Here is a 27,359-nt window from a genome sequence, read left to right as displayed (position 1 = left end):
GCAGACATACAAATCACCTACAATGTGGTTCCCAAGGTGCCCCCCAGAGATTTATAGCTCATGGGGAGGGAGCAGGCAACTAAACTGATGATTCTAGATCAGTGTGAGGGCTTCATTTCAGGACAGAATCGCTTTTGGGGGGAGTACATGGGCAGGACCCCTAACCCAGCCTAAGAGATCAGAGCTTCCAGAAAAAGGTGAAATTGAGGTGAGTTGTGAAGGATGAGTGCATTAGAAATGAAGAAGGAGGGACTTCCCTGGTGGCACAGTGGTTAAGAATCCGTCTGCCAATTCAGGGGACACGGGTTCGAGCCCTGGTCAGGGAAGATTCCCACGTGCTGTGGAGCTTAGAACTAAGCCCATGTGCCACAACTACTGAAGCCCACGTGCCTAGAGCCCGTGCTCCGCAACAAGAGAAGCCACCGCAATGAGAAACCCACGCATCACAAGGAAGAGTAGCCCCCGCTCACCACAACTAGAGAAAGCCCATGCGCAGCAATGAAGACCCAACGCAGCCAAAAATAAATAAATAAATTTGTAGGAAAAAAAAAAGAAATGAAGAAGGAACAGCAGGTGCAAAGGGCAGGAGGTGTGAAACCAGCTGGCTTCACACTTCATTCCACAGGTATTTACTGAATGCGTCTTAGGTGCCAGGTGCTGTTTTTGGTGCTGGAGATACAGCAGTGACCACAGCAGACCAGACCCTTGCCCCCATGGAGCTGACAGTTCACATGGGGAAAATATCAAAATGTGGGCTGGAGATAAGGAGCGGCAAGCATTTCAGCCACGGGGGCCCATGGACCCCTAGAGTCTGTAGAGGGGTTCCACAAAACCCTTGGAAATTAAATGTAAATATATGTGTGTGTTCATGTTCACACAGGCATTTTCATAGGGAATGGACTCATAAAACTTTATTGCATTCTCAAAGGGATCCATCCATGACCGCCTTGAGCATGGGGGTCCTTATTCTAGGGCCCCTTGTGCGAAACTAAGGAGTTTGACCTTGATGTGGAAGTTCTGGGAGCCAGTAATTCATTTTGAGAAGTGAAAGCATCAGAGCCTGACACTGTGCTCCTGCCAGAGAGAACTCCTTGTGCATTTTCTGCTGCTAAGACTTTGCTCTTGCTGTTTCTTCCCGACCTGGAGGAATGGAAAGGGCCACACTTTCAAAGCCAGACAGACCTGACTTTGCATCCTGCTTCTACCCACCATTTTCCAGCTGCCAGCCTCCAGTCTTCTCCCTCTGTGAAAAGCTCTGAGGTTTAGATGAGCCTGTAATGTTTGGACGATTTAATGATAATTTTTGTTTGGAAAGTGCCCAGCATATAGTAGCCACTCGGCAAATGTAAGTGCCTCTCGTGGCTAGATGGCTCAGCCGTTCAGAGAGCCCCTCCTGTCTGGGGTCTGGAACTTCCTGGGCAGTTGCTCACATGCCCACAGAGCTTTGTGAGTATCACGAATATCACTCTCAACACACTAATAAACTCACATCTGTATTTATTTGCCCCTGACCTCATCCCATTAATCCACACCACAGCTCACCCTCTATTTTACAGATGAGGAAACTGAGGCTCTGGGAAGTTGAGAGATTTACCAGGAATCAGTAAGTGGCTGGAAGCATCCCATCACCACATCTTCTAAAATAATAATAATGACAGCAGTAACAACAACAGTGAACATTTATTATGCTTACTTTGTGCCAAGCGCTGTGATGAGCACTTTACCTGCCTCACAACCCCCAATTCCAGCCCCCACCTCTCGGCAGTACTATTGTGGGTACTGCTGTAAGGTAGGTACTATTGTTATGAGAACCGAGGCTCAGAGAGGTTAAGCAACTTGCTCAGGATAACCCAGGCCAGTTTTCAAGTCCACTCTCAGACCTTGATCTAACTCCACAGAGAAACCCGGGTCATTCTGCCTCTCGGAAAACTCTACTCCCAAGTGCACAGTTCAAAACCCCACCCAAGGCTGCCCTGCATCGCGGTCAGTCTGCTCCAGCCGAGTTGTTCTTTGTTTTGACCAAGGATACAGAGGGCGCTGCCCCGATTCTGTCTGGGGGGCCGAGGGGGAGGGGAGGGGGAGGGAGTAAGGGTGGACATTTTAGGTGCAGGGGCGTGTGCCGGGGAGAGTATCTGGGGACCAGAGGACGAGTCACGTGCCCGTGAAACTCGACCTAGGGGGAGGGTTAGGGAAGGGAGCCCCCGCCCCTACCTCGGGGTGCAGCCCCGGCCGGTTGTAAGTACAACTGTTCACTCCGTCGATCCACTTCGTCCTAGCCTCATTTCGCGGATTGGTGGCGCCCGCCGGGTTCCCGTTCCCCGACTTCTTCCGATGGGACCGAGGCGGTGAGAACACCAGGCTGTCCGGCAGAATCTCCGAGGCCGCCCAGACCCGGCGCGCAGAGAAGCCCCGAGCGCCGCTGCGGTTCCGAGCTGGGCCCGCCGGACACCGGACGCCGAAATTGTGCACGCGCCGCTCCCCGACCGGTCGGCGGCTACAGGAGGCGCGTTTGCCCCGGATCAGAGGTGAGCAGCGGGTGCGGCTGGGGTCCGGGTCCCGGGCTGAACGTTCTCTGAGAGTCACCCGGCTGGCTCCCACCGACACTTCCAGGCTCCCCAAGAAAGACCCGTTACCTGAGCCCGTGGGTCCCGCCTCTCCAAGCGCGTCCCTCCTTCCCCTTTGGTCTGGGCCCTCGGCGCCCTCTCTTGCTGCACTGCCTCCGTTTAGAGAAACACTCTTGTCGGAGTTCGAACGGACCTGCGGGAACTCCTAAATGCAAAGCCCCATTTCACAGATGAGAGTACTGAGGCCCTCCGGCGAAGGCATTCGTGCTTTGCTCCGCTCCCTCGCGCCCTTTCTCTCTTGCCCTTCCTGTCCCCTCTCCTCCCTGCTTTTCTCGGTCTCACCGGCCGCTCTGCGCCCCCGCGCCGCCCGCGCCCCGTCTCCTCCCGCGGCGGCGGCCGTGGCCTAGGCGGAGGGGGTGGGGGTGGGTGCTGGGGCTCCTTCTCTCTTCGGTAAACCCACCCTCCCCCCAGCCCCTCCGCCGCCACTGCTCTTATAAAGTCAGCGGCCGTCGGACTTCCTGCGGGTGCCCGAGCCCCCTCCCCGGGCGAGAGAGGGCGGGCATGTTCCCCGGCTCGCAGCTGGGTGCCCGTGTGAGTGGGTGGCGCCGGCGGCGCTGGAGGGCCTGCCTGGGTCTCCTTCCACGTGGCAGCTGTCGGCTTAGACCGAGAGACTGTAGGGACTTGGGTCGCCTAGTGCGGAAAGGGGGAGGGCTTGCTGAAGCCCGGCCCCAGAGAAGAGGAGTGGTCTTATAGGGGCAACAGGAAGAGGGGAGGGTGTCCTTGAGCTAACATCAGACTTCCCCTTCCTCCCCCTGCTTGCTTCTGGGGGTCCTTCCTGGAGCGGGAGGCCGGATACTGGCCAGCGGTTGCTTCAGAGCGCGCCCTGACCCTTGCTGACCTTTGGGGACTTGGGGAAGTGCGGGATTGGTCTCCGGGAGCCGGGCTCTGCGTGCCTTGGCCAGGGTGGAAGAGCCCGGCAGCGCGCCAAGAAGCTGTTGCGCACAGACAGGACCTTTCTTGTCTCTGATAGTGACACGGCGGGAGCCCAGCGCCTCGTGCGCCCCTGGCGCTGCCAGTGCGCCCAGAGCCAGCTCGGCGGCACCCGCTGGGAAGCCCAGGGCTCTATGGGGCCTCCATGAAGGCCCCCTTGCGGGCTGGCTCGAGGGGTCTCGGGAGCCATCATGATACAGGATGCTTCTCTCGGTCCTCTGGGCCCTTCGCTCAGTGCTCTGCTCCTGGGCAGGCTCGCGACCAGTATGGCCCCCACGCTGGAGGAGGCGTACCGGAGGCGCTGGTGGATGGCGTGCACGGCCGTGCTGGAGAACCTCTTCTTTTCCGCGGTGCTCCTGGGCTGGAGCTCCCTGCTGATCATGCTCAAGAACGAGGGCTTCTATTCCAGCATGTGTTCAGGTATGCCCGAGAAGGGGCCGGTGGGGCTCGGGAGGGGCAGCAGAGGGGGAAGGTGGTCGCCGGCAAAGGACAGGTGGCCAAGGAGACAGAAAGCCGGGCTGCTCAAGACCGAGCACTCCGCAGGGGTTTGGGCGGCCCCACTTCTTGACCTCTTCAAACTTCCTCTAGAGAATGACCCACTCTACCTCATTCTTCGAATCCAGTTTTCACTGAACGCCAGGCGTCCTGCGGGCGTCCATATCCTGGGACTGATCCCTTTGCAGCCTCAGGTCTCGAGCAAGTTGGCGACTCCCAGAAGTGCAGCAGCAACTAGCTGGGTGAGGGATTTCTTTCTAGGGCTATTGTGAGGCTGAGTGAGGCAAACGAGAGCCTGCAAGCTGGATTTGATTGTAAAGGGAGGGGGAGGCAGTGTGCTTCTCCTTTTCCAGGCCACTTGAGCCCCCAGGTCTTCAAGGAACCATTTGTACAAAGTTAATGGCCTCATTTCCTCCAGGCCCCCACTTGTGGACGGTCCCTGTTTTCCACTTTGGTCACCTTGGCTTTGAATCAGGGGCTGTGGATGCAGGAGTGAGAATTCTAACAATCCTTGGGAGCAGTAACCACATCCCTGCCGTCTTCAGGTGCCTGGAGGCAAGGAGTCGCCCTTCCTAGTGTCTGGGACTTGAGGCTCTCGTGATCTGATAGGTATCTTTCTTTTCTGGGAAGGAGAGAGCTGTGCGGACAAGCTCAGCCTAAGGAGCTCGAGGGATGTGGAGTTTGCCCCCCCCCCCCGCCCCCTTATCCTCTTCCTCCAACCTCCTTGCTGTGGAACAGGCTTTGGAAGAAGGCCAGCTTGGGTTAGAATCCCAGCTTCCACCACTTTTAGCAGCTGGGTGACATTGGCGAGTTCCCTAAAACATTGAGCTTCAGTCGCCCGGCCTGCAAAATGGGAAAAAGAGTAAGTTATCTGTGCTGAGTGTCAACAGCGCTTGATCAATATTAGGTCATTCCTGGCTTCTGCTGGCTTCTCCGAGCTTCTCCCAACTCCTCAACTCCACTCCCTGCAGGCGTCTTCCTTGGCTGTGGGAGAAAACCGTTGCCTTGGGGGGTGGAGCTGGGGTGCTCTTGATCTCTGGGCAGCACCCACTCTGCTCCAACCCCCCGCCAACCTTATCTGTAAGGAAGCAGCAGGTGGCACCAAGGATGCAAGGATGCACTTGCATATCCTGGCCCCAATTACAGGGTGCTGTGGAGCCTGAGGAGATGGAGATTAGAGTTGGCAGCTGGCCAGGGGAGGCAGGTTGGGTCAGGAGGAGCTGGCTTGGGGTGAAATGCTGGGTGCTCCAGGGTGGCTGAGAGAACCAAACAGAGGGGTGTGGGATCCCTTTGCCAATAGAGGCCAGGAGTCCAGGTCCCCTTTGAGTTGTTTACCCTGGAGGCTGGAGAGACCTGCCCTTTGCTACTTGCTGGCCTTGATGCCTGCTGCTGCCCATCCGGTGGCTTCTTCCTGCCTTCTCCACCTGTTTTTTTTTTTTTGAGGTACGCGGGCCTCTCACTGTTGTGGCCTCTCCCGTTGCAGAGCACAGGCTCCGGACGCGCAGGCTCAGCGGCCATGGCTCACGGGCCCAGCCACTCCGTGGCACGTGGGATCCTCCCCAGACCAGGGCATGAACCCGTGTCCCCTGCATTGGCAGGCGAACTCTCAACCACTGCGCCACCAGGGCAGCCCCACCTGCTTTTTTTAATCAACTTTATTGAAGATTAATTTACATCACACATCTTGATGAGGTTTGACAAATTTACACACCTCGGGAACCGTCACCACAGTCAATATTTAGAATATTTCCATCATCCCCAAAGCTCCTTCCCTTTTGCTGCCCACCCTTCCACCTTTTTAAAAACATGGATAAGAGCTAGGTTAAGATATAAGTCACATATGTTACAGTTCACCCATTTAAAGTATACAAATTAATGGTTTTTAGTTTATTCAGAGTTGTGCCACCATCACCACAACCAATTTTAGGACATTTTCTCTACCCCAAAAAGTCACCCTGGACCCACTAGCAGTACCTCTCCCCCAACCTGTTCTTTTACCCTCAAGCACTAGGCAGCCAATCATCTACTTTCTGTTACAGGTTTGCCTATGACACAAATAGACTTGCCTATTCTGAACATTTCATATAAATGGCATCTTATAATAGGTGATCTTTTATAACTGGCTTTTTGTCACTTAGCATGATGTTTTAAAGGTTCATTCATGTTGGCAAACGTATCAAGCCTTGGTTCCTTTCCAAGTCCTTTGCTACCACATTTTATTTATGCACTCGACAGTTGATAGACATGTGGGTTGTTTCCACTTTTTGGCTATTATGAGTAATGCTCCTGTGAACACTCATGTTCAAGTTCTGTGTGGACATATGCTTTCCTTCCATATGGAATTGCTGGGCCATAGGGTAAGTCTATGTTTAACATTTTGAGGAACTGCTAGACTGTTTTCCAAAGTGCCTGGGCCATTTTACATTCCCACCAGCAGTGTAGGAGGGTTCCAGTTTCTCCACAGTCTAGACAACACTTGTTATTGTTTATCTTTTTTATTACGGCCCTTCTCGTGGACATAAAGTGTTATATTTTTGTGGCTTTGATTTGCATTTCCCTAGTGGCAAATGATGGTGAGCATCTTTTTCATGTATTTATTGGCCATTGGTATTTCTTCCTTGGAGAAATATCTATTCAGATCCTTTGCCCTTTTTTTTTTTTTTTGCGGTACGCGGGCCTCTCACTGTTGTGGCCTCTCCCGTTGCGGAGCACAGGCTCCGGACGCGCAGGCTCAGCGGCCATGGCTCACTGGCCCAGCCGCTCCGCGGCATGTGGGATCTTCCCAGACCGGGGCACGAACCCGTGTCCCCTGCATCGGCGGCGGACTCTCAACCACTGCGCCACCAGGGAAGCCCCCTTTGCCCATTTTTAAATTGGGTTATTTTTATTATTGAGTTGTAAGAGTTCTTTGTATTGTAGATACAAGTCCCTTATCAGATATAGTTTTTGGAAAATTTTTCTCCCACCATGGGTTGTCTTTTCATATTCTTCATGGTGTCCTTTGGAGCACAAAAGTTTCTTTCTTTTTTTGGATTATTTTTTAAAAATTGAAGTATAGTTGATTTACAATGTTGTGTTAGTTTCTGGTGTGCAGCAAAGTGATTCATATATATATATGTGTATATATATATGTACACACACATATATGTATATTCTTTTTCATATTCTTTTCCATTATGGTTCATTGCAGGATATTGAATATAGTTCCCTGTGCTATACAGTAGGTCCTTATTGTTTATCTGTTTTATCTCTAGTAGTTTGTATCTGCTAATCTTAAACTTCTAATTTATCCCTCTCCTCCTTTACCCTTTGGTAACCGTAAGTTTGTTTTCTAGGTCTGGAGCATAAAAGTTTTTAATATTGGTGAAGTCCAAGCTGTCTTTTCTTTTGCCGTTTGTGTTTTGGTGTCATGTTTAAGAAACCATTGCCTAATCTAAGGTCACAAAGATTTATGCCTGTGTTTTCTTCTAAGAGTTTTAAGGTTTAAGCTCTTATATTTAAACCTTTGATCCATTTGGAGTTAATTTTTGTATGACCAGGGATTGAACCTGTGCCCCCTACAATGGAAGCGTGGCATCTTAACCGCTGACCACCAGGGAAGTCCCAAGTTCATTAGTGAGGTGCTCATTAGTGTCGGCTTTGGGGTTCCCTGGCCACACCCTCTGTCTTCTCAGGTTTCTGCTCTCCCTCTTTTGAGGTACACCCTGGCGTAGATGGTTGACCCACCTGTTGGGGCATCAAAGCTAAAGAGGACTCTTACTCAGAAGTAGGCAGGGGTAATTCAGCTTCTCACACACAACTGCATATCCAGCATAAGTGCCAAAATAAGAAAACAGTAGCTAAAGTTCATCAAGCATTGACTATTTGCTAGTTAGATCTTTAGTCCTCACAACAACTCTTTTTATAGAAGGGAAAGCTGAAGCTCAGAGACGCTAAGTAATTTCCCCAAGGTCACACAGCTAATAAATAAGGAGCCGAGTGAGTATTCAGCCCCAGAACCTTTCTCCGAGGCCTTAGGATTAAGAGTTCCCCTGGGGGAGCCCCGTCACAGAGAAGACAAGTAGCCAGAGCCCAGTTCTGCGGGTGTTGTGGTGAATGTGGCTATGTCAGCTGCAGGAGAATGAATGATGGGGCAAGGGTGGGGGATGGTGAGGAAGGACTCAGAGACCTGGGATCATTTTGTGAGTACTGTGTGTGTGCAGCAGTCCTTAGAGCCCACCTTTTACATGGCTGCAGTCACTATCCCCATTTCACAGAAGGGATAGCAGAACCTCTGAGTTTCAGCAGCACAGCTAGTGGAGCCAGAATTTGGACATGAAGAATGCTTAACCATGATCCTCTCTCCTGTGTTTCCTACACCTAGTCATTTGCAGTTCACCTTCATGATTTTACCATTTCTGTGTGCCATAGGTACTATTATTTACTTAATACTTCCTTTTAAATCAATCCACTTTTTAAAAAATAAAAAGCCTCATTTTAAAGTGTAATATTCTTGGGACTTCCCTGGCGGTCCAGTGGTTAGGACTCTGCGCTTCCACTGCAGGGGGTGAGGGTTCATTCCCTGGTCGGGGAACTAAGATCCTGAAAGCTGTGCGGCGTGGCCAAAAAATAATTAACTAATTAATTAAATTAAACTAAAGATCCTGTTTAAAAAAAAATGCGTAATACTCTTGGAACCTTGAGTTTGATGTTACTCAGACACACATACACACATACGTCATACGTATATATTTCTAATACATACATATATGTATATGTGTGTTTGATACACATTCAAATAACTAATAACTATGAAACATCAAAAACCATTACCTGTACAGTTGACCCTTGAACACGGGTTTGAACTGCTTACGATTTTTCCCAACAGTAAATAGTACAGGACTACACGCTCCGTGGCTGGTTGAAGCTGCGGCTGCAGAAACGCAGATACGGAGGGACCCCACAAAGGGAGGGCTGACTAAATTACAGGCGGATTTTCCAAAGCACGGGGGAAGGGTTGAGGCCCCTAACCCCCTGAGGTTCAAGGGTCATCTGTACCTCTAAACCCATCTTGAGTGCGCACATGCTGTGCGTACCACACTTTGAGAAACGCTATTTTCTCTGGCTTCTAAGCCCACCTCTATCACTAGCTTGCTGCATATGTGTTCCCTGGTGCACCCCATGCTTCACCTGTCTATAAAATGGGAGAGGTTAGATGTCAAAGACCTCTCCTGTTGTAATGGACATGGACAGAGGTCTTTGCATGCTGGCTTGGCTTCCCTCTTGGTTCAGAAGTCTGACTTAATCTATAAAAAGGTACAAATGAACTTATTTACAAAACAGAAGTAGAGTCACAGATGTAGAAAACAAACTTATGGTTACCGAGGGGGAAAGGGAGGGGGAGGGATAAATCGGGAAATTTGGATTGACATATACACACTACTATATATAAAATAGATAACTAATAAGGACTAATGTGACATGGTAAATCAACTATACTCCAATAAAAAAATTTTTTTAAATGCAAAAGAAAACAGAAGTAGCAAGAGCTATTGATATTAACTGTTTCTTTCAATTTGGGGGAGAAAAGGAAATAGACTCTAAAAAATTAAACAAGGGAAGAAATATGAAAAAGTAAATAAAATAAAAGTAATTAAAAACAGTTGTAATAATTTTTCATAACATATTTAATCCAACATATCAAAACATTATTATTTCAACATAATATTAAAAACATGATTAATATTAAAAAATAAAATAGATAACTAATAAGAACCTACTGTATAGCACAAGGAACGCTACTCAATGCTCTGTAATGACCTATACGGGAAAAGAATCTAAAAAAGAGTGGATATATGTATATGTATAACTGATTCACTTTGCTGTACAGCAAAAACTAACACAACATTGTAAATCAACTATACTCCAATAAAAATTAATAAAAAATAAAAAGTACATTGCAAAAAAAAAAGAAGTCTGGCTTTATCCAACCACTCAGAGTCATCAGGCCTTAGGAACTAGCTCTTATTAGTCAAACTCACAAGAGGCTGATCAATTTAAACCAGAAAAGTGAATGCATTAATTGACCTTGGGTTATTCGCCATACACTAGGCTGGAGTTCTCCACCAATAGAAGAACACATTTCCTCGCCAGCACTAGCGCAGGCTTTGAAAACTTACTAAGCTGCCCTGTTCAGGATAGAGGGGCCCATTGGGGTAACGGGGAAGTGTTGGCTTTGGAGAGGGTCTTGAGTGTGAATCTAGGCCTGCCTGTGAGAAGTTGTGTCACTGTGACGTACCTTGCTTCTTGGAGCTTCATCGTCTATAAAATGGGGATCATTACACTCACTTTGTAGGGTTGTGAAGATTAATTGATATACTATATGGAAAAGCGTGGCACAAAGTAGGTATTAATTAGTTGAGGGCTAGTGATGGAAAGTGTCATTTGATTGTGAAAGACTGAGGAGCAGGGACCGTGTCTAATTCAGGGGCTGCAAACTCAGATGCCAACAGGGGCCAGGCAGTTAATAACAATTGGGTGGTAATGTCCAATATGAGAATACAGTCAGTAATAGTACATCTGGTGACAGGTGGTAACTAGACTTACTGTCGTGATCATTTTGTAATGTATACAAACATCAAATTACTATGTTGTACACATGAAACTAATATATTGCGTGTCAAATATACTTCAATAGAAAACCTAATAATAATTGGGCCAATCAGGGCAGATAGAAGATGGCAGATGTCTGAGAGCTCATGAAGAGGTGAGGACGTGGGTGACTTAGAGAGGGCAAGCCCTGGTGGAAAGGAGTGGTCTCTCCTCGGCTCCAGCGATGGCCAGATCTTCTGACTTACTAAAGAGAAGCCAGACTTCTGGATTTTTAGGTGATAACTCCTGATTTTAAACTGGCACCCAATTAAAATTTGCAAGCCAAGCAAAATATGGGTGGGGTTCATTGCTGGTCACCTGTTTGTAGCCTCTGGTCTAAATTAGCATTGCACTTCCTCCTGCTTTACCCACTGTCCCGACACAGTGCCTGTCGTACAGTAGATGTCGCTTAAGTGTATGTAGATTGAATGAACAGGTGCGGACAAACCTGGTGGAGAAATGAACAGTGACGATGAAGATCACTAAATTGGGGGGGGGGGCTAGCCTGAACCCCAGAGGCTGTGTGCTTTAAACCCCTAACCCCTTCTTTCAGGTACTTGAGCACCCCATTGCCCAAGGGGCTTTCTCCTCTGGTTGGCCAGCACTCATGCTTTGAAAAGAATCCATTCTCTTCTTCCTTATGTCAGCTTTCTGCTGTCTGCATGCCCTTTGGATACCTGAAGTCAGGGGTCACTGTCACCACGGAGGGCAGATACTTCCCCTTCCCAGCATTCAGCACTATCACATCTTCCTGTTTTGTTCTCTTCATAGCACCTGTGACTCTTTATATCAGTGTCCATTTGTTTCCTTGTTTATTATCTAATACAAGCCCCATGAGAGCTGAGAGCTTCCTGTCTTTCTCACCGTGAGTTCCCCGGCACCGAGAGAAGAGGCTCGCCACACCGTGGCTCCCCCGGGGGGCCACCATCTACCCCTTCATCAGCTGTTTCAGGACACCCTCTCTGGGCCAGGACGCTCCTCCAACTGAATCTCCTAAGGAGCCTGGGTTAGGCATTCTCTGCTCCTTTTTACAGGCAAGGGGCCTGAACCTCAAAGAGAGGAAGTTACTTGTCCAAGGTTGCACAGCTAGTAGGGATGGTGGTGGGAATTCAGACCCTGGTCTGTCCACCTTCCAGGTGCACCCTGACTTTGCCCTTGGCAGTGATGCCTAAGTAACAAGTAGGAGGCAGGGGAGCCGCCACCTCGTGACTCACTGAGCATTGGGTGAAATGAAACCCGCCTCCTTCCCACGCCACCAGCCTTTTTCATTAACTTGACACAACTCCAAGTTGGCCTTTTACCTGGAGGACGCGTCTTCTGGGAGGTGGACTTGCAGAGGAGCACCGGAGGGCAGTGCCGTGGTCCTAATTCTGCGCCTCAGTTTCGTTATCTGGAGAGTGGGGATACTTTATTAGCTGACTCCTGGGGCTGTCGTGAGTTAAGACAGTGACCGCTGAGAACATGCCTAGAACACAGTTAAATGCTCAACGAATAGTAGCTCTTATTTTATCAGAACGTCATGTATGGGGAAGCGTCCTCTACGTTTTAAGGGAATTCTTGTTACATCATTTGAGCATCACCCACTGATGTTGTCCTGGATTCGAGGGTGCTTCCTATTGGATCCTATTGGGTGGATCCTATTGGAGATCCTCAACCCCTTAAGCTTGGACACTGAGTGAATATTTCAATGTGGTAAATACTTCGATGTCCGTGATTCCATTTGAGCTAGTTGAGGCCTCAGGTTGGGTATATGACTCTCCCTGGGTCAGATACTGATTGCTGCCGTTTATGGAGCCCCTTCCCCACCAGAGTAGGCATAATTCCAAAGTCACCTGGTTAGCAGCCAAGCAGAGGCATGCGACTTGAGTGCAGGACCCCTGATCCCAGGCCTCTGTCCTGTGCCCAGCTGCTCCCGCCGTCACGTGCTGCCTTTCCCTTCCCGTCCTCAGCTGCGAACACTACCAACACCAGCCAGGATGAGCAGCGCCAGTGGCTGAGCTGTAACCAGCAGGAAGAGATGCTCAACCTGGGCTTCACCATCGGCTCCTTCGTGCTCAGTGCCACCACTCTGCCGCTGGGGATCCTCATGGACCGCTTCGGGCCCCGGCCCATGCGGCTGATTGGCAGGTGAGGTGGCTGGGCTGTGGGGAACTGGAAGGGGCTTTGGGGAGCTGCAGGGCAGGACTGGTGCGGCAGGGGGAGGGGAGGCACAGAGTGTTCAGCCCCTCCCCCTTCCCCTGCATCTCCACAGCGCCTGCTTCGCTGCATCCTGCACCCTCATGGCGCTGGCCTCTTGGGACACCAAAGGTGAGATGTCTGGCCTCTCGTGTCCCCACAGGAAAAGAATGGGTGGGATGAAGGTGGGTGTTACCCCAGCTCCTGCCTTTAGCCTCCCACAGCTCCCCAGTGCCTCATTCATCCCTCTCCGCTTCCCAGTTCTGTCTCCGTTGATATTCCTGGCCCTGTCCCTGAATGGTTTTGGTGGCATCTGCCTAACATTCTCTTCACTCACAGTGAGTATGACAGGTCCCGATTCGGCAGCAGGTCACCCAGGAGTGAGTGAGGGTGAGGGTGGGAGAAGGGCCTGTGGACGCAGATCAAATGCACGTGTGTGTCTGTGTGTGTGTGTGTGTGTGTGTGTGTGTGTGTGTCCCAAGCCCATACATCTGTTGAACTCTGTCCTGGGGCCACAGCACAGAAAGAACTGACAACTTCTTCACCTTTCTGGAACTTATATTCAGGAATTGGGGGAACAGACAACCCTAAAAACAAGTGAACTAATAAATGATATCCCTAGTCGTAAGTGCTGGAAAGAATAAAACTGGGTAATGCGAAAGTAAGGGCGGTGGGCAGCTTGAGACAGTGGGCGTGTGTTTGCCACGTGTATATGTGGTGCTGTCCATGGGTAGGTAGATGTGTTTGTGAGTGTGTTAGGTTGAACCATATAATACTGCCGACACTTGACTGCGCTTGGCCTACAGAAAGGGCTTTTTCACTGGGCTTGACCTCTTCCATGTGTGTTCGGTGTGTGTTGCTCTAAGTGTATACGCGAGTGAGTGCAGAAGGGTTAAAGGCTTCAGCGTGTGTGGTGGGAGGAGGGGCTCCTGGCCGGCCAGCCTCGGGCTGTTTATCTCAGAGGAGGGCCGCCTGACCGCCAAACTGGGTGTTTTTTGGCTGAATTTCACCTCGCCCAGCAACTGCCTTTAATTCCAGCCCAGGACATTTCACAACTTTCTAAGGAAGCGGATCGCTTCATCCCCGCCTCCCTCCGCAGCCCCTTCTCCACGCTGCGCACCCTGGCTCAAGGCCCTAAAGCCTTTCTCTCTCCTGCCCTCCGGGGCCTAACCTTGAACCCTGCCCTGGGGCCTAGGGGGCTCTCCGCCCGCAGCCCGCCCCCTGCTCCGCCACCGTAATCTCCAGCCAATGACAGGACCCGGCTCCGGTCCCGCCCCCGGCTCCGGTCCCGCCCCCGGGCCTAGGTGCTCGCGGGCCAGGACAGATCCGAGCCGGGACGGTCAGCGCCCTGCCGGTCCAGCCAGGCCGGCCTGGGCCGTGCTGGGCGGAGACAGCGCTCTCGGACCCTGGCGGGGGGTAGTGAGGGGCGCCAAGGCCCCCGCCGCTCCCCCGGCCCTAGCGCTTCTCCATGGCGTCCTTGCGGCCCGCCTCGCACAGACGGTGCCAGGGGGTCAGGGCGGCCGCAGCTGTTTTTCATAGCAGCTTCGAGGTTGATGGGTCAGTTCTCCGTGTTTATTCGCCTTCCCCTCCAGAGCTATTTGAGATCCCCTTCTGGAGCCCCGTTCTTCCCTCTGTGGAGAGGGTTTTAGCTTTGCATGGCATCTAAGACGCTTCCAGCCGTGGGATCTGTGGACTGGGGGGAGGAGGGAGAGGTGGGAGCACACAAAGGGCTGGGTGACTTTGCTTTCCCCTCCCCTGAGGGCCCGGCTCAGGCCAGTGAGTAGAACACACGGTCAGTTCTCTACTGGTAGGAATTCTGGGTCTGCCCTGCGGGTCAGAGCCGCCTCTTCTGGACACCTGGCCTGGCCCTGTTTCCCCCCTACTCCCACCCTCACCTCTCTAGTCATCCTGTTACTTGTCCTGGCTCAGTAGGAACCATGGACTGGGGGCCTCTGGGGCCACCGAGAAGGTTAAGGGGCACCATCCTGTTACAGAGCCAGCCATGGTCACAGCCTTGGGTTCTGGGATAGAACTCGGATGGCCAGGACAGGGGAGAAAGTCAGTAACGTGCTCTGTGAGCTTGAGTACGTTCCTTTCCCGCTCCAGGCCTCAGTGCTCTCATCTGTCAGAGGAGTTGCTGTAGGTTAGTGTTTCTTGAACACCTAACCCATGGGTTATTAAGAGGCGAGTCATGATTAAGGGCTTCCATAAATAAGTAACTTGGGGCTTCCCTGGTGGCGCAGTGGTTGAGAGTCCGCCTGCCGACGCAGGGGACACGGGTTCGTGCCCCGGTCCGGGAAGATCCCACATGCCGCGGAGCGGCTGGGCCCGTGAGCCATGGCTGCTGGGCCTGCGCGTCCGGAGCCTGTGCTCCTCAACGGGAGAGGCCACAACAGTGAGAGGCCCACATACCGCAAAAAAAAAAAAAAGTAACTTGGGAAACCATGGGGTTAAACAAAACTTCTCTTTGTGGGCACTTCTTTGTGTGGGAGGGGAGTACAGCCCAGTTTCCGACCCTGATTTTGCCTTAGAACTTTTCTGTTGCGACTCTGGGGCTGGTGTTCCTGGAGCTCACGTTGAGGACTACTGGGCTAGAAGCTTCCAAGCTTGCTCGGGCGGAGAAAGGGGAGCCCTGGGCAGGTGTCAGGGTCTCCCTGCTCACTGACACTGCTCTCCTCTCTCAGCTGCCCAACATGTTTGGGAACCTGCGCTCCACTTTCATGGCCCTCATGATCGGCTCCTATGCCTCTTCTGCCATCACGTACCCGGGAATCAAGGTACGGAGCTGCCTGGGGAGTGGGCAGCTGGTGGGCAGTGAGGTCGCTTGGCCTTCCTTCTGCCTTGACGCAAGACCTGGGTGGGGCTGGCCGCATAGGATATCTGGTGACCTACTTCCTGCCAGGCGGAGGTCAGTTCCCACCACGGCAGGGCAAAGCACTGCAGCATCATGGGAAGAGCCCAGGTGCTGCTGTGGACCAGTGGGTCTGACCTCTCTGCTGCTCTGTCCAGGCCTTCATCCTCGCTCCTGGGCCAGTGCTTTCTCAGCTGATCTCCCTGCCTCCAAGCTTTTCCCTCTCTAAGCTGCCATTCACGTGACTTCCAGAATGACCTTAGCTGGAGGACTAGCTCATCCACCCACTCTGCTTCGCCTACAGAATCAGGTCCAACCCCTTCACATGCCTTCAAGGCCCTCGCCTCTTTGGCCTCAGCCCACCTTTCAGGCCATATCTCCTTCCCCAGCCCTGAAGAAGCTGGATGACTTGGGTCCAAGGTCACCAAGCTAGTTCAGGCCTGGCCAGCTCCTAGACAGGTCAGCCTGGTGGACCTAGAGCCGGAAGGCCTGAGTTCTAGCTCTGGGCAAGTTTGGGGCCTCTTTCCTCCCTCTGATATCAAAGTACCCTTCCAGCTGGGCCGCACCATGCCCCTCAGATTCTGCCTTGGGCAGTTAATTTATTGGTTTAGAAGGTACTCGCTCGGCATCCATCGCCAGAGGAGGTGGAGAGCACACTGATGGGGGTGACCAACAATTGTTCAGGTAGGAGCAGGCCTGGAGCTGGGGGTCCCCGTTCCCTTGACTAAGGCAGTGGGATTTGAGGAACCAGATCTTGGCGGGTGTGGCCCTTTGAAGTTCTGTCCTGCTCCCGGGGAAGAAAGAGCCCCAAAGCCTGCGGCCCAGGAGGAGCAGTTTTCCCAGGCAGCACTGGAGCTTGGAGCCTGAGTGGAGGGGAGACAGCAGCCATCCCAGGCAGAGGGTGGCAGGCAGGACATTTCTACATACCTGGCTTCCTCTCTAGAGCAGTTGCAACGTTGGCACAGAATCCCAATCGATAGAGAACCTGCTTGTCCCGGGGTTGGGAGGCTGTGGGCAGAGTGCTTGCACACGCCCCTCCTCTTTCAGTTGTCACACCTGTGCAAGGTGAGATAAGGCTTCTCAGACTGGGTTTGTCTTTCCCCCAGGGAGGGTGCCCAGAAGGGGCAGGAAAAACACGGTTAGGCGCTTTCATCGTCCTCTCTCGTACATAAAATGAAATGACTTTCATGTGAAAACAAAACGTGTATGGAGTCAAAGGCAACACTGGTGTGTCTTTTTAAGATAATAATTGAGATTTCAAAGACATTTTGAGCTTGTGGCCGGCCCCTTCGGTACCATGTGCGAACTATTTCACACCTCTTGAGGGGGGCTGGGGTGAGAAAGGAAGAGGATGGTGGGGCTTCTAGATCCAGCTCTTAACTTCTGGTCTTGGTTTCTTTGTCTGCAAATTGGGTACAAGGAATGGGGTAGAAGAGACCTTCTCTAAGGCCTCTGGGGCCTGGGTTCTACCTCCAGCTGGAGGACGTGGGCCTGGGGCTGGGCAGCCTCCTCCATGGCCCGTCCCCTCCCCCGACAGCTGATCTATGATGCCGGCGTGTCCTTCATGATCATCATGTTTACCTGGTCAAGCCTGGCCTGCCTCATCTTTCTGAACTGTGCCTTCAACTGGCCGAGTGAAGCCTTTCCCTCGCCGGAGGAAGTCAACTACAAGTGAGTGACCGGGGTGTGTGGGGTGGGAGGGTGACTCCCCCGCTGCAGATCTGGAGGTCGGGGTGTGGTGGTATGATGTACAGAAGCAGCTGTGGACTCAGAGCAACCAAGATTTGCCGCTCATCTGAGCTTTCCAAGTTCTGCTTTCTCATCTGAACCGTGGGCCTGATCCCACCCACCTGCAGGTGTTCTGAGTAGATCAGGCGTAAAGCAGGCAGCCAAAACATGGGGACTGTCTTCTTCTGTCCAGGTTTGGAGGATGGGATCAGAGTAGGAGGGACCGTTGCAATAGTGCCATGTGCTACGGGGACCCAGAAAGGGGGGGAACAGAGGAATGAAATCCCACCCTTTGTGGGGCAACCTGAATGCCAACTTTACCTACCCCCCCCAATCAGTTAGGGGGCAGGAGTGATGCCCCACAACCAGGCACCTAGGGTGCCAGTCAAATAGCTGATGCTGAGGGAGCATCTCCTGTGTGCCAGGCACTGTGCTCAGTGCTCATTCTCAGTCAGCTCTGTGACGTGGGTTCTGTTATTAACTCCATTCATAGCACAAGGCACAGGGAACAAAGTGACTTCCCTAAGGTCGTACCACTGAAGGGGGGAGGGGGGAATCTAAGGCTGGAATCAGAACTCCAGAGTCTGAGTTCTTTTTTTTTTTTTTAATTTATTGAAGCATAGTTGATTTATAATGTTGTGTTAGTTTCAGGTGTACAGCAAAGTGATTCATATATATATATATATGTATACTTTTTCAGATTCTTTTCCCTTATAGGTTATTATAAATATTGAGTAGAGCTCCCTGTATTATACAGTGGGTCCTTGTTGGTTATCTATTTCGTATATAGTAGTGTGTATATGTTAATCCTGACCTCCTAGTTTATCCCTCCCTCCGCCCCCCCACCCCGGAGTTTGGGTTCTCAATGCTGCCTCCGTGGCTACAGCCCAAGTGGAAAACGGCGCATCCGTCCCTCACTTAGCGTGTGCTGAGCTGGCCCCTGGGCCGGGCTCTGAGACACACAGACACAAGCCCTGCCCTTGGGAGCTTGTCAGTGCTGGTTAAAGGGGGGCTTGGCACCCCCTAGAGGCAGGCTGTTGGAGGGGGGCTCTGTGTGGCTGGTTCCCACATGCTGTGGCCTGGCTACTGGCAGGGAGAAGATCAAGCTCAGAGGGCTGGCCCTGGATCACAAGGTGACAGGTGACCGCTTCTACACCTATGTGACCACCGTGGGCCAGCGGCTGAGCCAGAAGGCCCCCAGCCTGGAGGAGGGGGCAGACATCTTCATCTCGTCTCAGGACGTTCGTGACATCTCAGAAAAGTCTGTGGAGAGTGAGTGGCTGGTCAAGGTGCCGGCCGTGGGGCACGGAGAGGGTGGGTCCTCGCGCGTAGCGAGCTCCTCATGCCCAGGTGCTCATTCTCTCCTCTTCAGTTCTCACCACACCCCCTCATAGAGGTGGGCCTGCTCCCTGTTTCTAGAATGGGGGCAAATCAAAGTCCCAGGGTACTCTGGGAAGCTCAGATTCACGGGTACTCGGCGGGATTTCTGGGATGTGGGAGGGGCAGCTTCCAGAATGAGGCAGGGTGCCCAGGCCTGTGGGAGGGCTGGTTTCCTCAGGGCTCCCTGCAACCTCCAAGCCTCTTGCATCAGATACTGCAGGTGAGCCAGCCTCCAGGCTGGGTCCTCTGACACCTGGTTGCTTGGCGCCTCCTGCTGGCTACAGGAGGAGCTGCACCTGCCTTCTGCCTGGGCCACTTTGCAAGGTGACAGCTCTGTGACTAGTGGAAGGACGATGGGCCTGGGCGTCAGGAGATGAGGCTTTGAGTCCTGCTTCCCAATTGCAGGCCATGTGGCTTGGGTAGATCACTTAACCCTGCTCTCACTTTCCCTGTCTCTTTTTTTTTTTTGCGGTACGCGGGCCTCTCACTGTTGTGGCCTCTCCCGTTGCGGAGCACAGGCTCTGGACGCGCAGGCTCAGCGGCCATGGCTCACGGGCCCAGCCGCTCCGCGGCATGTGGGATTCCCCCCGGACCGGGGCACGAACCCGTGTCCCCTGCATCGGCAGGCGGACTCTCCACCACTGCGCCACCAGGGAAGCCCTTCCCTGTCTCTTAAACTAGCAGTAAGAACACCCACCTCACGGGGAAGTTAGTTGTGAGGATTGAATGAAGACAGGGACGTGGAAGCTCTTTGCAAACTGAAAATGCTGTGAAGGTATGAGTCTGATCCCCACTGCCGATCCTCCCATGGCAGAGTTGTTAACAGGCGTAAGCTGAGTCCATCCCACCTGCATCCCACCTTCCAGCCCCATGAGCTCGGGCAAGTCATTGAGCGTTCTGAGCTGCGGTCTCCCCATCTGTAGAATGTGCTGAAGATAGGGTTGTTGTACAATTTGATTACATGGGATAATACCTGTCAAGTGTGCAACACATAGCAAGTGCTTAATAAATAGTAGCTCGAGTTATTATTACCACGCCAAGCCTACCGTACACACCTGGAGGTCACCTGAAAATGTTCTAGTGAGGGAATTCCCTGGTGGTCCCATGGTTAGGACTCCACACTTTCACTGCTGAGGGCCCGGGTTCGATTCCTGGCTGGGGAACTAAGGTCCCACAAGCCATGCAGCGTGGCCAAAAAAGAAAAGAAGATGCTCTAGTGAGATAGTGATAGAGCTGGGCAAGAACTTGGAGCCCAGTAAAGCTGAACCCTCGTTTTTGAAGAAACTGATCCCTCGCCGAAGTCATAGCGTCAGAGCCTCTGCTAGAACTGCATCAGCTGGGACACGCAGAGGCAAGTGGAAGATCTGGGGCTCAGGGGCACTTCCTGCTGTCTCTCCAGAGTCTGTGCCCTTGCGCAAGAGCCTCTGCTCCCCCATATTCCTGTGGAGCCTCCTCACCATGGGCATGACCCAGCTGCGGATCATCTTCTACATGGCCGCTATGAACAAGATGCTGGAGTACATCGTGACTGGTGGCCAGGAGCATGGTGAGGTGCAGCCAAGCCCACTGGGGGCTGGAGGTGCAGGGGGTCACCCTGGCTGAGCTCCTCTCACCCTGGCTTTCCCCCTCCACCCCCAACAGAGACGGACGACCTGAAACAAAGGGTGACAGAGACAGGTAGGGGGACAAAAGCTCGGGTCCTTGCCCACACCCACCCCGCCACTGCCTGCTGTCGGGGGAGCCTGGACCCACCCTTGTCACCCTGGGCGTTTTGGGGATCTAAGAATTTGGGGGTGAAAAGAAGGTGATTTTGTCATTTTCTCTCCTCTGCTGGGCGTGGGTGACAGTGCCCACTAGGCTGCTGGCATCTGTCATGTCAGCTCCTGACCCCACTTCTCTTCCTGCCCTGCCCAGTTGAGTTCTACTCGTCCGTCTTTGGGGCCATGCAGCTGTTGTGCCTTCTCACCTGCCCTCTCATTGGCTACGTCATGGACTGGCGGATCAAGGACTGCGTGGACACCCCCACTGCTAGGTGACCTGCCCAGGGGTGGTGACAGCTTTGTGCTTTCACATCCAGCATCTTATTTCATTCTCCCAAGAGCCCTGGGAGAGAAGGGGTACATCCCCATTTTACAGATGAGGAAACTGACACTAGGAGGGGACTTGGCTGGCTTGATAATAAGTATAGCTGACGTCAAATGCTGACTGTGCACTAGGCACTTGCATTGTCCTATTTAGTCCTGCACCAGCTCCCGGAGGTAGGTACCTATATTATTCTCCTCGTTTCACAGGTGAGGAGCTGAGATACATAGAGGTTAACTAACTTACCCAAGATCACACAGCATTTAGTAGTAGGTTCCAGAACCTTTGTTATAAAGAGTACGCTCTAAAGCCTTCTTACGGTTAGAAAGAGATAGAGTTGGTGTATTAGACGTCTATCTATTGCTGTATAACAAATCACCCCCAAACTTGGCATCTTTAAACAACAAACATTTATTATCTCATAGTTTCTGAGAGTCAGGAATCTGGGGATGACTTAGCTGGGTGGTTTTGTCTCAGAGTCTGTCTGAGTCTGTTCAGACTGGTATAACAAAATACCGCAGACAGGGTAGCTTATAATCAATGGAAATTTATTTCTCACAGTTCTGGAGGCTGGAAGTCTGAGATCGGGGTGCCAGCATGGTCAGGAGAGGGTCCTCTTCTGGGTGTAAGACTTCTCGTTGTGTCTTCACATAGAAGGACCTAGGGAGCTCTGTGGGGCCTCTTTATAAGGGCACAAGTCAAATCCCGGAGGCCCTACCTCTACCTCTATTTTTGTTGTTGTTGTTTTCTTTTGGCCCTGCCACGCGGCTTGTGGGATCTTAGTTCCCTGACCAGGGATCGAACCCGGGCCCCCTGCAATGGAAACCTGGAGTCTTAACCACTGGACCGCCAGGGAATTCCTGGCCCTACCTCTTAATACCATCACATGGGCATTAGGATTTCAACATAACAATTTGTGGAGGACACAAACATTCAGACCATAGCAGGGTCTCTCATACGGTTGTGGTCAAGCTGTTGGCCAGGGCCGCAGTCATCTGAAGTACTGACGGGTTGGACAGTCACTCCTAAGCTCACTCGTGTGCCCATTGGAGGAGGTTCAGTTCCTCCCCACCTGGGCCTCTCTATAGTCTGCTCATGACACGGCAGCTGGCTGGCCCCAGAGCAAGACAGCTGAGGGAGGGACACCAGGACAGAAGCAACAAGGTCTTTCATGACGTCATCTCAGAAGTGACATACACGAGTGAGGTTGTCTTCTATAGGCACACAGAGTAACTCTGGAACCTTGTGGAAGGGGACTGTACCAGGGTGTGAATGCAGGATGCGGGGATCATCGGGGCCGTCCTGTGGGCTGCAGACCACCAATGGGTCTTTTTCTCCCCACCACATTTTATTTATTTATTTATTTTTGGCTGTGTTGGGTCTCCGTTGCTGCGCGCGGGCTTTCTCTAGTTGCGGAGAGCGGGGGCTACTGTTCGTCATGGTGCGCGGGCTTCTCATTGCGGTGTCTTCTCTTGTTGCGGAGCACGGGCTCTAGGTGCGCAGGCTTCAGTAGTTGCAGCATGTGGGCTCAATAGTTGTGGCTCGTGGGCTCTAGAGCGCAGGCTCAGCAGTTGTGGCGCACGGGCTTAGTTGCTCCGCAGCATGTGGGATCTTCCCGGACCAGGGCTCGAACCCGTGTCCCCTGCATTGGCGGGCGGATTCTTAACCACTGTGCCACCAGGGAAGTCCCACACCACTGGGTCTCGCACGAAGGTCTTCTGACTGCTTGTGTTCTTTTTGTGTTGATCCAAACAGTCCTGTTTGTCCTGAGAGGATGGGAGAGGGAGACTAGGAGAGAAGTCACTAAGGATGAGGCTTCCCTCCCCACCAGTGGTACCCTGGCCCTGGTACCCAGACTTCCTCCTCTACGCTCTGTTCTGACGGCCATGGTCCATCAGCAGGGCCCTTCTCTCGGACCGGTGGGGCGGCCTGTCTTCATCTGTCTCAGCCTGCTGACCTCTCCTTTGGGCCAGACTCAGAGCCCTTGATTATGCTAGAGGGAGGGGCTTGCTGGGCAGTCAGGGGTCAAGCGGCTGTCCCTAGAGTGTCATCTACTTTTGTCTAGGCTGGTGGGCAGGGACACTTTTGTTGGGGGGCTTCTGATGAGAGATGGTGTGAGAGCTCCCCATTCTCCACCTTCCTTCCCATCCTCGATTCTCAGACTTCAGTGTGCTTACGAAATAGGAGGTAGTTTTCCAAATGCAGATTCCAGGGCCCACCACCCGAGATTCTGATGTTTGGGGCAAGGCCCTGGAATCTGCATTTTAAAGAAAAGCTCCAGGTGATGCTGGGGGAGCCACGCTTTGAGAAACACAGGGCTGGAGGAATGACTTTCTCCCTTTTCTGCTACCCTGAAAGGGGAGGGACCAGGCTGAGAACCCAGGGGGTGGGGAGGGCTGCCAAGGAGGTCGGGGCAGCGGCCGGTGACGGCCTGTTCTCCTCAGGGACGGCGTGGCCACCAAGTCCGTCAGACCACGCTACCGCAAGATCCAAAAGCTCACCAATGCCATCAACGCCTTCACTCTGACCAACCTTCTGCTCGTGGGTTTCGGCATCACCTGCCTCATCGACAGCTTACACCTCCAGGTACCGACTTCCATCCTCCCCGCTCTCCCTGCCCTGCAGAGTGCCGCCCCGGGCATGCGTCACCCGGCAGGTGCTTTCCAGGAAGCAGGGCCCCCATCCTCTGGGTCTGTCTTCTGGGCCGTCCAGGAAGTGTTTGTAGGAGGTTGGGTTGGGAGGGGCAGGCGCGTGCAGGCTCCTCACTGTCACCGCCCTCCCTCCTGTGTCCACACAGCTCTTCAGTTCTCCCCGCTCTCTTTTTGGTTTCAGTTTTTGACCTTTGTCCTGCACACCATGGTCCGAGGCTTCTACCACTCGGCCTGTGGAGGCCTCTACGCAGCAGTGTGAGTCAGCTGGGCTCCCGGGCTCCCCTGAGCGCGCCCTTCCGCGGCCTCCCTGGGCTGCTGCTGTGTCGGGGCTGGTGAGGCTCTGGAGGCTGCCTGGCTCGCTGCCCTCCCCCCAGCTTCCTAGTGGCAGGGAGCTCCCTTCCTCAAAGGCAGCCCGCCCCACTGCGGGATGACCCCACTGTCAGAACGTCTTCCCTTAGGGGCAGCTGAGATCCTTGGCTGCATGACACTTGGGTCCTATGTCTGCTCTCGGGAGCGGCCCCTGGAGTGGCCTCTCTCCCCGTGCCAGCTCTGTCGAAACCTCCAGACAGCAGTCTCGCTTGCTTCCTGACTTCCCTGCTTCATGTCGAACAACCCCCTCCCCTGCCCCACCCCCCTGGCCCTGTTCCCTGTTCCCTTTTCCTCCTGGTTTCCACGGCTGAGGGTCTCCCCAGTGTGTGATGGAGTAAAAGAGCGGTGACAAAATTGTAACTGTCCTGGAGCGCTTATGACTCCATCGTGGGCGTGGCATGAGATGCTGACCCCACGCCCTCATTCAGACCTCAGAGGGCAGCCCCAGCCGGACCTTGGAGTCGTCCTTGCTTTCACGCCCTTACTCCTCACAGCCCATATCCAGTCCACCAGCGAGCCTGCCCGCTCCACATTCCACAGCCTCCAAACCCAGCCCTTCCGAGCATCTCCAGCGGTGCCACCCCCTGGCTTGGATTACTGCCACTGCCGCTGCCTCCTGACCGTCCCTGCGTCCGCCTTTGCTTTCCCTCCGTATTTTTAACACAGGAGCTGGAGACACCTGTTAGGACATAAGTCTCTTCACGTCACTCCACAACTGCCCGTCTTATCTCACGTAGAGAAGAAGCCAGAGGCTTCATTATGGCTTAAAAGGCCCTACAGGGTCCGCCCCCCACCCCCCAGGGACCTCTTCCTTCACCTCCCCACCTCGCTCACCTGCTTTTCCCACATGGCTGCCTCATGCCACAGAAACCCTATGTGTGTTCCCTCCTCAGGGCCCTTGGACTTGCTGTCCCGTCTTCCTGGCATGTGCTTCCTCCAGATATCCACAAGGCTCCCAGCCGTCTCACCTTCTCCAGGCCTTTCTCCAGCTGTCCTTGTCTCAGTGGCCTCTGCCAGCCATCCTGTCTACAGTCGCAACCCCCTAGATACCCTCACCCCCTTCTCTCTGCTGAACTTCTCTCCATAGCACTTACCACTTTCTAACACACTGTGCGTTTTTGTTTTGTTTTGTTTTTTTGGCCACGCCCGGCATGTGGGATCTTAGTTCCCAGATCAGGGATCGAACCCGTGCCCCCTGCAGTTGAAGCACAGAGCCCTAACCACTGGACCACCAGGGAAGTCCCAACGGTGCATTTCTCTTGCTTGTTGTGTGACAACCACCTACGTGCCGCCCCCCAACCCCCCACCCGTCGCCAGAATGCCACCTCCCTATCTGTTTGGTTCATTGCTGTATCTCCATCTACCTAGAACAGTACCTGGCACGTCATAGGAGCTCAATAAATATGTGTTAAAAGAATAAACAAACAGCCCAGTGAGGTTAGTGCTATCCCTGTTTTTAGGGAAGAAAGTGAGGCTCAGAGAGGTTGAGTAACTTGCTGTTATCACACAGACAGTAGGTGTCAGAACCCAGCTCAGTAGCCGTGAAGTCACAGCGTACACCCTCGAGGCCAGGGCACGTGCAGAGAACCTGAACTCTTAAGCTCTGCCCTGCCTGGCTAACAAAGAGTGATATCTAGGGAGGGACAGGACAAAGGGTGGGGCTGGAGAGGACCACGCCCCTCACGATGCGCCCTCCCTCCTCTCATTGACAGGTACCCGTCCAACCACTTCGGGACACTGACGGGCCTGCAATCCCTCATCAGTGCTGTGTTTGCCCTGCTCCAGCAGCCGCTTTTCATGGCCATGGTGGGACCCTTGAAAGGAGAGCCCTTCTGGGTGAGGAGTCGGGGTGGGGGGGGTGGCATGGGGGCAACAGGATCCTCCTTCCTGGGTACACCCAAGGAGTTGAGGATGGGGGCTCTTGTATGTGATGGGATCCCTCGCTCTTATCTCAGCCAGGAGGCACCTTGGAGGTCTCTAATCAGGGGGCTCCCAAGCTGGCTGTCCATCACACCCGCCCACAGATTCCCCAGCCTACTGAATCAGCATCTCTCGGCCTGGGCCCAGGCAGCTCCCAGGTGATTTGTACAGTGACCCAGTCCTGATCCAGTCCAGTTCCACCCGATGCAGGGATCTTCTCTCCAGAGCCCCTAGAAAGGGGCTCCTCCAGACCCTCTTAGTCAAACGCCCGCGGCGATGGGGTGCCGGTCCTGTACAAGGAGGCAGCTGTGGGTCTTGTTGGAAAGGCTTTTCTTTACATCGAACTGACCTCACCTCCCTAAAGCTGATACCTGCCTCGAGGGCCCACCCACTCCCCACAATGGTGACGAAACGACAGCTGCCATTTCCCAAGTGCTCACCGGGTGCCGAGCGCACCGTGTGTTTTGTACTGCTCGTTGCCACAATGGCCCAGAGAAGGAGGTGCGTCGGATTAGAATGACTTGCCCAGAGCCACACCGTGAGTAACGCAGGGTGGGATGTGCACTGCATCCGAGCCCGCAGGAGGTGGGCTCGGACCCAGGCCTTCTATCCCAGGAGGCACCCCAGTGCTGTTAACCGCCTGGGAGCACCACTCCCAATGGGATCCCATTGCCAACGCCCTCAAAGGTCGAGGTTCCCAGCCCAGGCTGCCCAGACGGCACCAGATCATTTGGGCACCAGCATTAGCTGGGGTTCAAACCAGGCTCTGACACTTTATAAGGCCGCCGAGCATTCAGTGAGATGCTGGTGGAGAGTGATTGCACACAGCAAGTACTGGGTCTGTCTATCATTCTGGCCCAGGACCTGGACTAAAAATGGCTGCCTTCTCCTCCCTGTGGGAGGCTAAGGAGGATCCCTGAGGGTCATGAGGGTGAACAGGTACCCACTTGACTCGCTTTTCTCTCTCTCTCTCTTTGCCCTAAAGGTGAATCTGGGCCTCCTGCTGTTCTCACTGCTGGGATTCCTGCTACCTTGCTGCCTCTTCTACTATCGCACCAGGCTCCAGAGGGAGTACATCACCCGCTGGGAGGGCCCCCTGAAGGTGCTTGGCAGCCCTGAGGTGACTGCCTAGGCCTCTGAGGGGCCTGGGTGACAGGCAGTCAAGGCCTGAGCAGCCAAAGGGAATGCCTCGTGGCTTTTCTACCTGTAACCTCCGCACAGAGCCAGGCGCCGGGGACCTATAAATACCAAGAGAAGTTCTATTTTTGTAGGGACTTGTTAAAAAGGAAAAAAAAAATCCCCAAAGCAGTGCTCCGTTGACTGAAGATGTCCCCCGTGCTAGGATCAGACTTTCTTGCTCCTGGGATTGGAGGAGACCAGGGTGCAGCCCTGCCCTTTCTCTGGGCCTAGGGGTCTGCCTGCTGCTGCCTCCTGGGGGCTTGTGGGATCAGTGAACAGGTGACCCCTAAGATCTCAGCCGTGCAGTGTCCAGAGTGAGCAGGCATGTGTGTGTGCATGTGGGTA

The 27,359-nt window shown here is 53.3% G+C and overlaps 2 protein-coding genes across 12 annotated transcripts; one reads left to right on the top strand and one right to left on the bottom strand.

Annotated features, from left to right (window-relative positions):
- Positions 1-948: 948 nt before the first annotated feature.
- LOC114887608 (collagen alpha-1(XII) chain-like) lies at positions 949-3,744 on the bottom strand. Its single transcript, XM_029209395.1, has 4 exons — positions 3,463-3,744; positions 2,907-3,254; positions 2,212-2,769; positions 949-1,140 (listed from the first exon to the last, which is right to left on the bottom strand). Exons 1-4 carry the CDS (start codon positions 3,742-3,744, stop codon positions 1,054-1,056), a joined length of 1,275 nt encoding a protein of 424 aa, XP_029065228.1. The 3' UTR covers positions 949-1,053.
- On the top strand, positions 2,276-27,177 carry SLC43A1 (solute carrier family 43 member 1). Of its 11 annotated transcripts, none has more exons than XM_029207570.1 (15): positions 2,276-2,525; positions 3,808-3,974; positions 12,629-12,806; positions 12,931-12,986; positions 13,116-13,192; positions 15,539-15,631; positions 17,243-17,376; positions 18,527-18,747; positions 20,213-20,359; positions 20,455-20,490; positions 20,728-20,845; positions 23,340-23,481; positions 25,628-25,751; positions 26,200-26,373; positions 26,821-27,177. In XM_029207570.1, the coding sequence occupies exons 2-15, from the start codon at positions 3,821-3,823 to the stop codon at positions 26,952-26,954; spliced, it is 1,788 nt and encodes a 595-aa protein (XP_029063403.1). In that variant the 5' UTR covers positions 2,276-2,525; positions 3,808-3,820; the 3' UTR covers positions 26,955-27,177. The 11 variants fall into 11 exon arrangements, with proteins under 11 accessions (XP_029063403.1, XP_029063400.1, XP_029063399.1 ...); XM_029207573.1 differs by lacking the exon at positions 2,276-2,525 and adding an exon at positions 23,728-23,801 and having other exon boundaries at positions 3,358-3,974; positions 26,200-26,336; XM_029207571.1 differs by lacking the exon at positions 2,276-2,525 and adding an exon at positions 23,728-23,801 and having other exon boundaries at positions 3,359-3,974.
- The last annotated feature ends 182 nt before the right edge of the window (positions 27,178-27,359 follow it).

Source organism: Monodon monoceros, unplaced genomic scaffold, assembly GCF_005190385.1.
Source record: "Monodon monoceros isolate NGI ecotype Baffin Bay Population unplaced genomic scaffold, NGI_Narwhal_1 Super_Scaffold_7, whole genome shotgun sequence".
Lineage (NCBI taxonomy): Eukaryota > Metazoa > Chordata > Mammalia > Artiodactyla > Monodontidae > Monodon > Monodon monoceros.
Note: the sequence above shows the minus strand (reverse complement) of the source record. Positions and strands in the feature narration are given on the sequence as shown.

Bases quoted from the DNA above. Each gene is read 5' to 3' on its own strand.
- LOC114887608 (XM_029209395.1), bottom strand. From the start codon at position 3,744: ATGGCTCCCGAGACCCCTCGAGCCAGCCCGCAAGGGGGCCTTCATGGA. The intron at 3,255-3,462 runs GTCAGCAAGGGT...TTTCCGCACTAG, and splicing joins ACTTCCCCAAGTCCCCAAAG to GCGACCCAAGTCCCTACAGT. The intron at 2,770-2,906 runs GTGAGACCGAGA...CTTTGCATTTAG, and splicing joins GCGGGGGCGCAGAGCGGCCG to GAGTTCCCGCAGGTCCGTTC.
- SLC43A1 (XM_029207566.1), top strand. From the start codon at position 3,746: ATGATACAGGATGCTTCTCTCGGTCCTCTGGGCCCTTCGCTCAGTGCT. The intron at 15,632-17,242 runs GTACGGAGCTGC...CTCCCCCGACAG, and splicing joins TCACGTACCCGGGAATCAAG to CTGATCTATGATGCCGGCGT. The intron at 18,748-20,212 runs GTGGGTCCTCGC...CTGTCTCTCCAG, and splicing joins GGCCGTGGGGCACGGAGAGG to AGTCTGTGCCCTTGCGCAAG.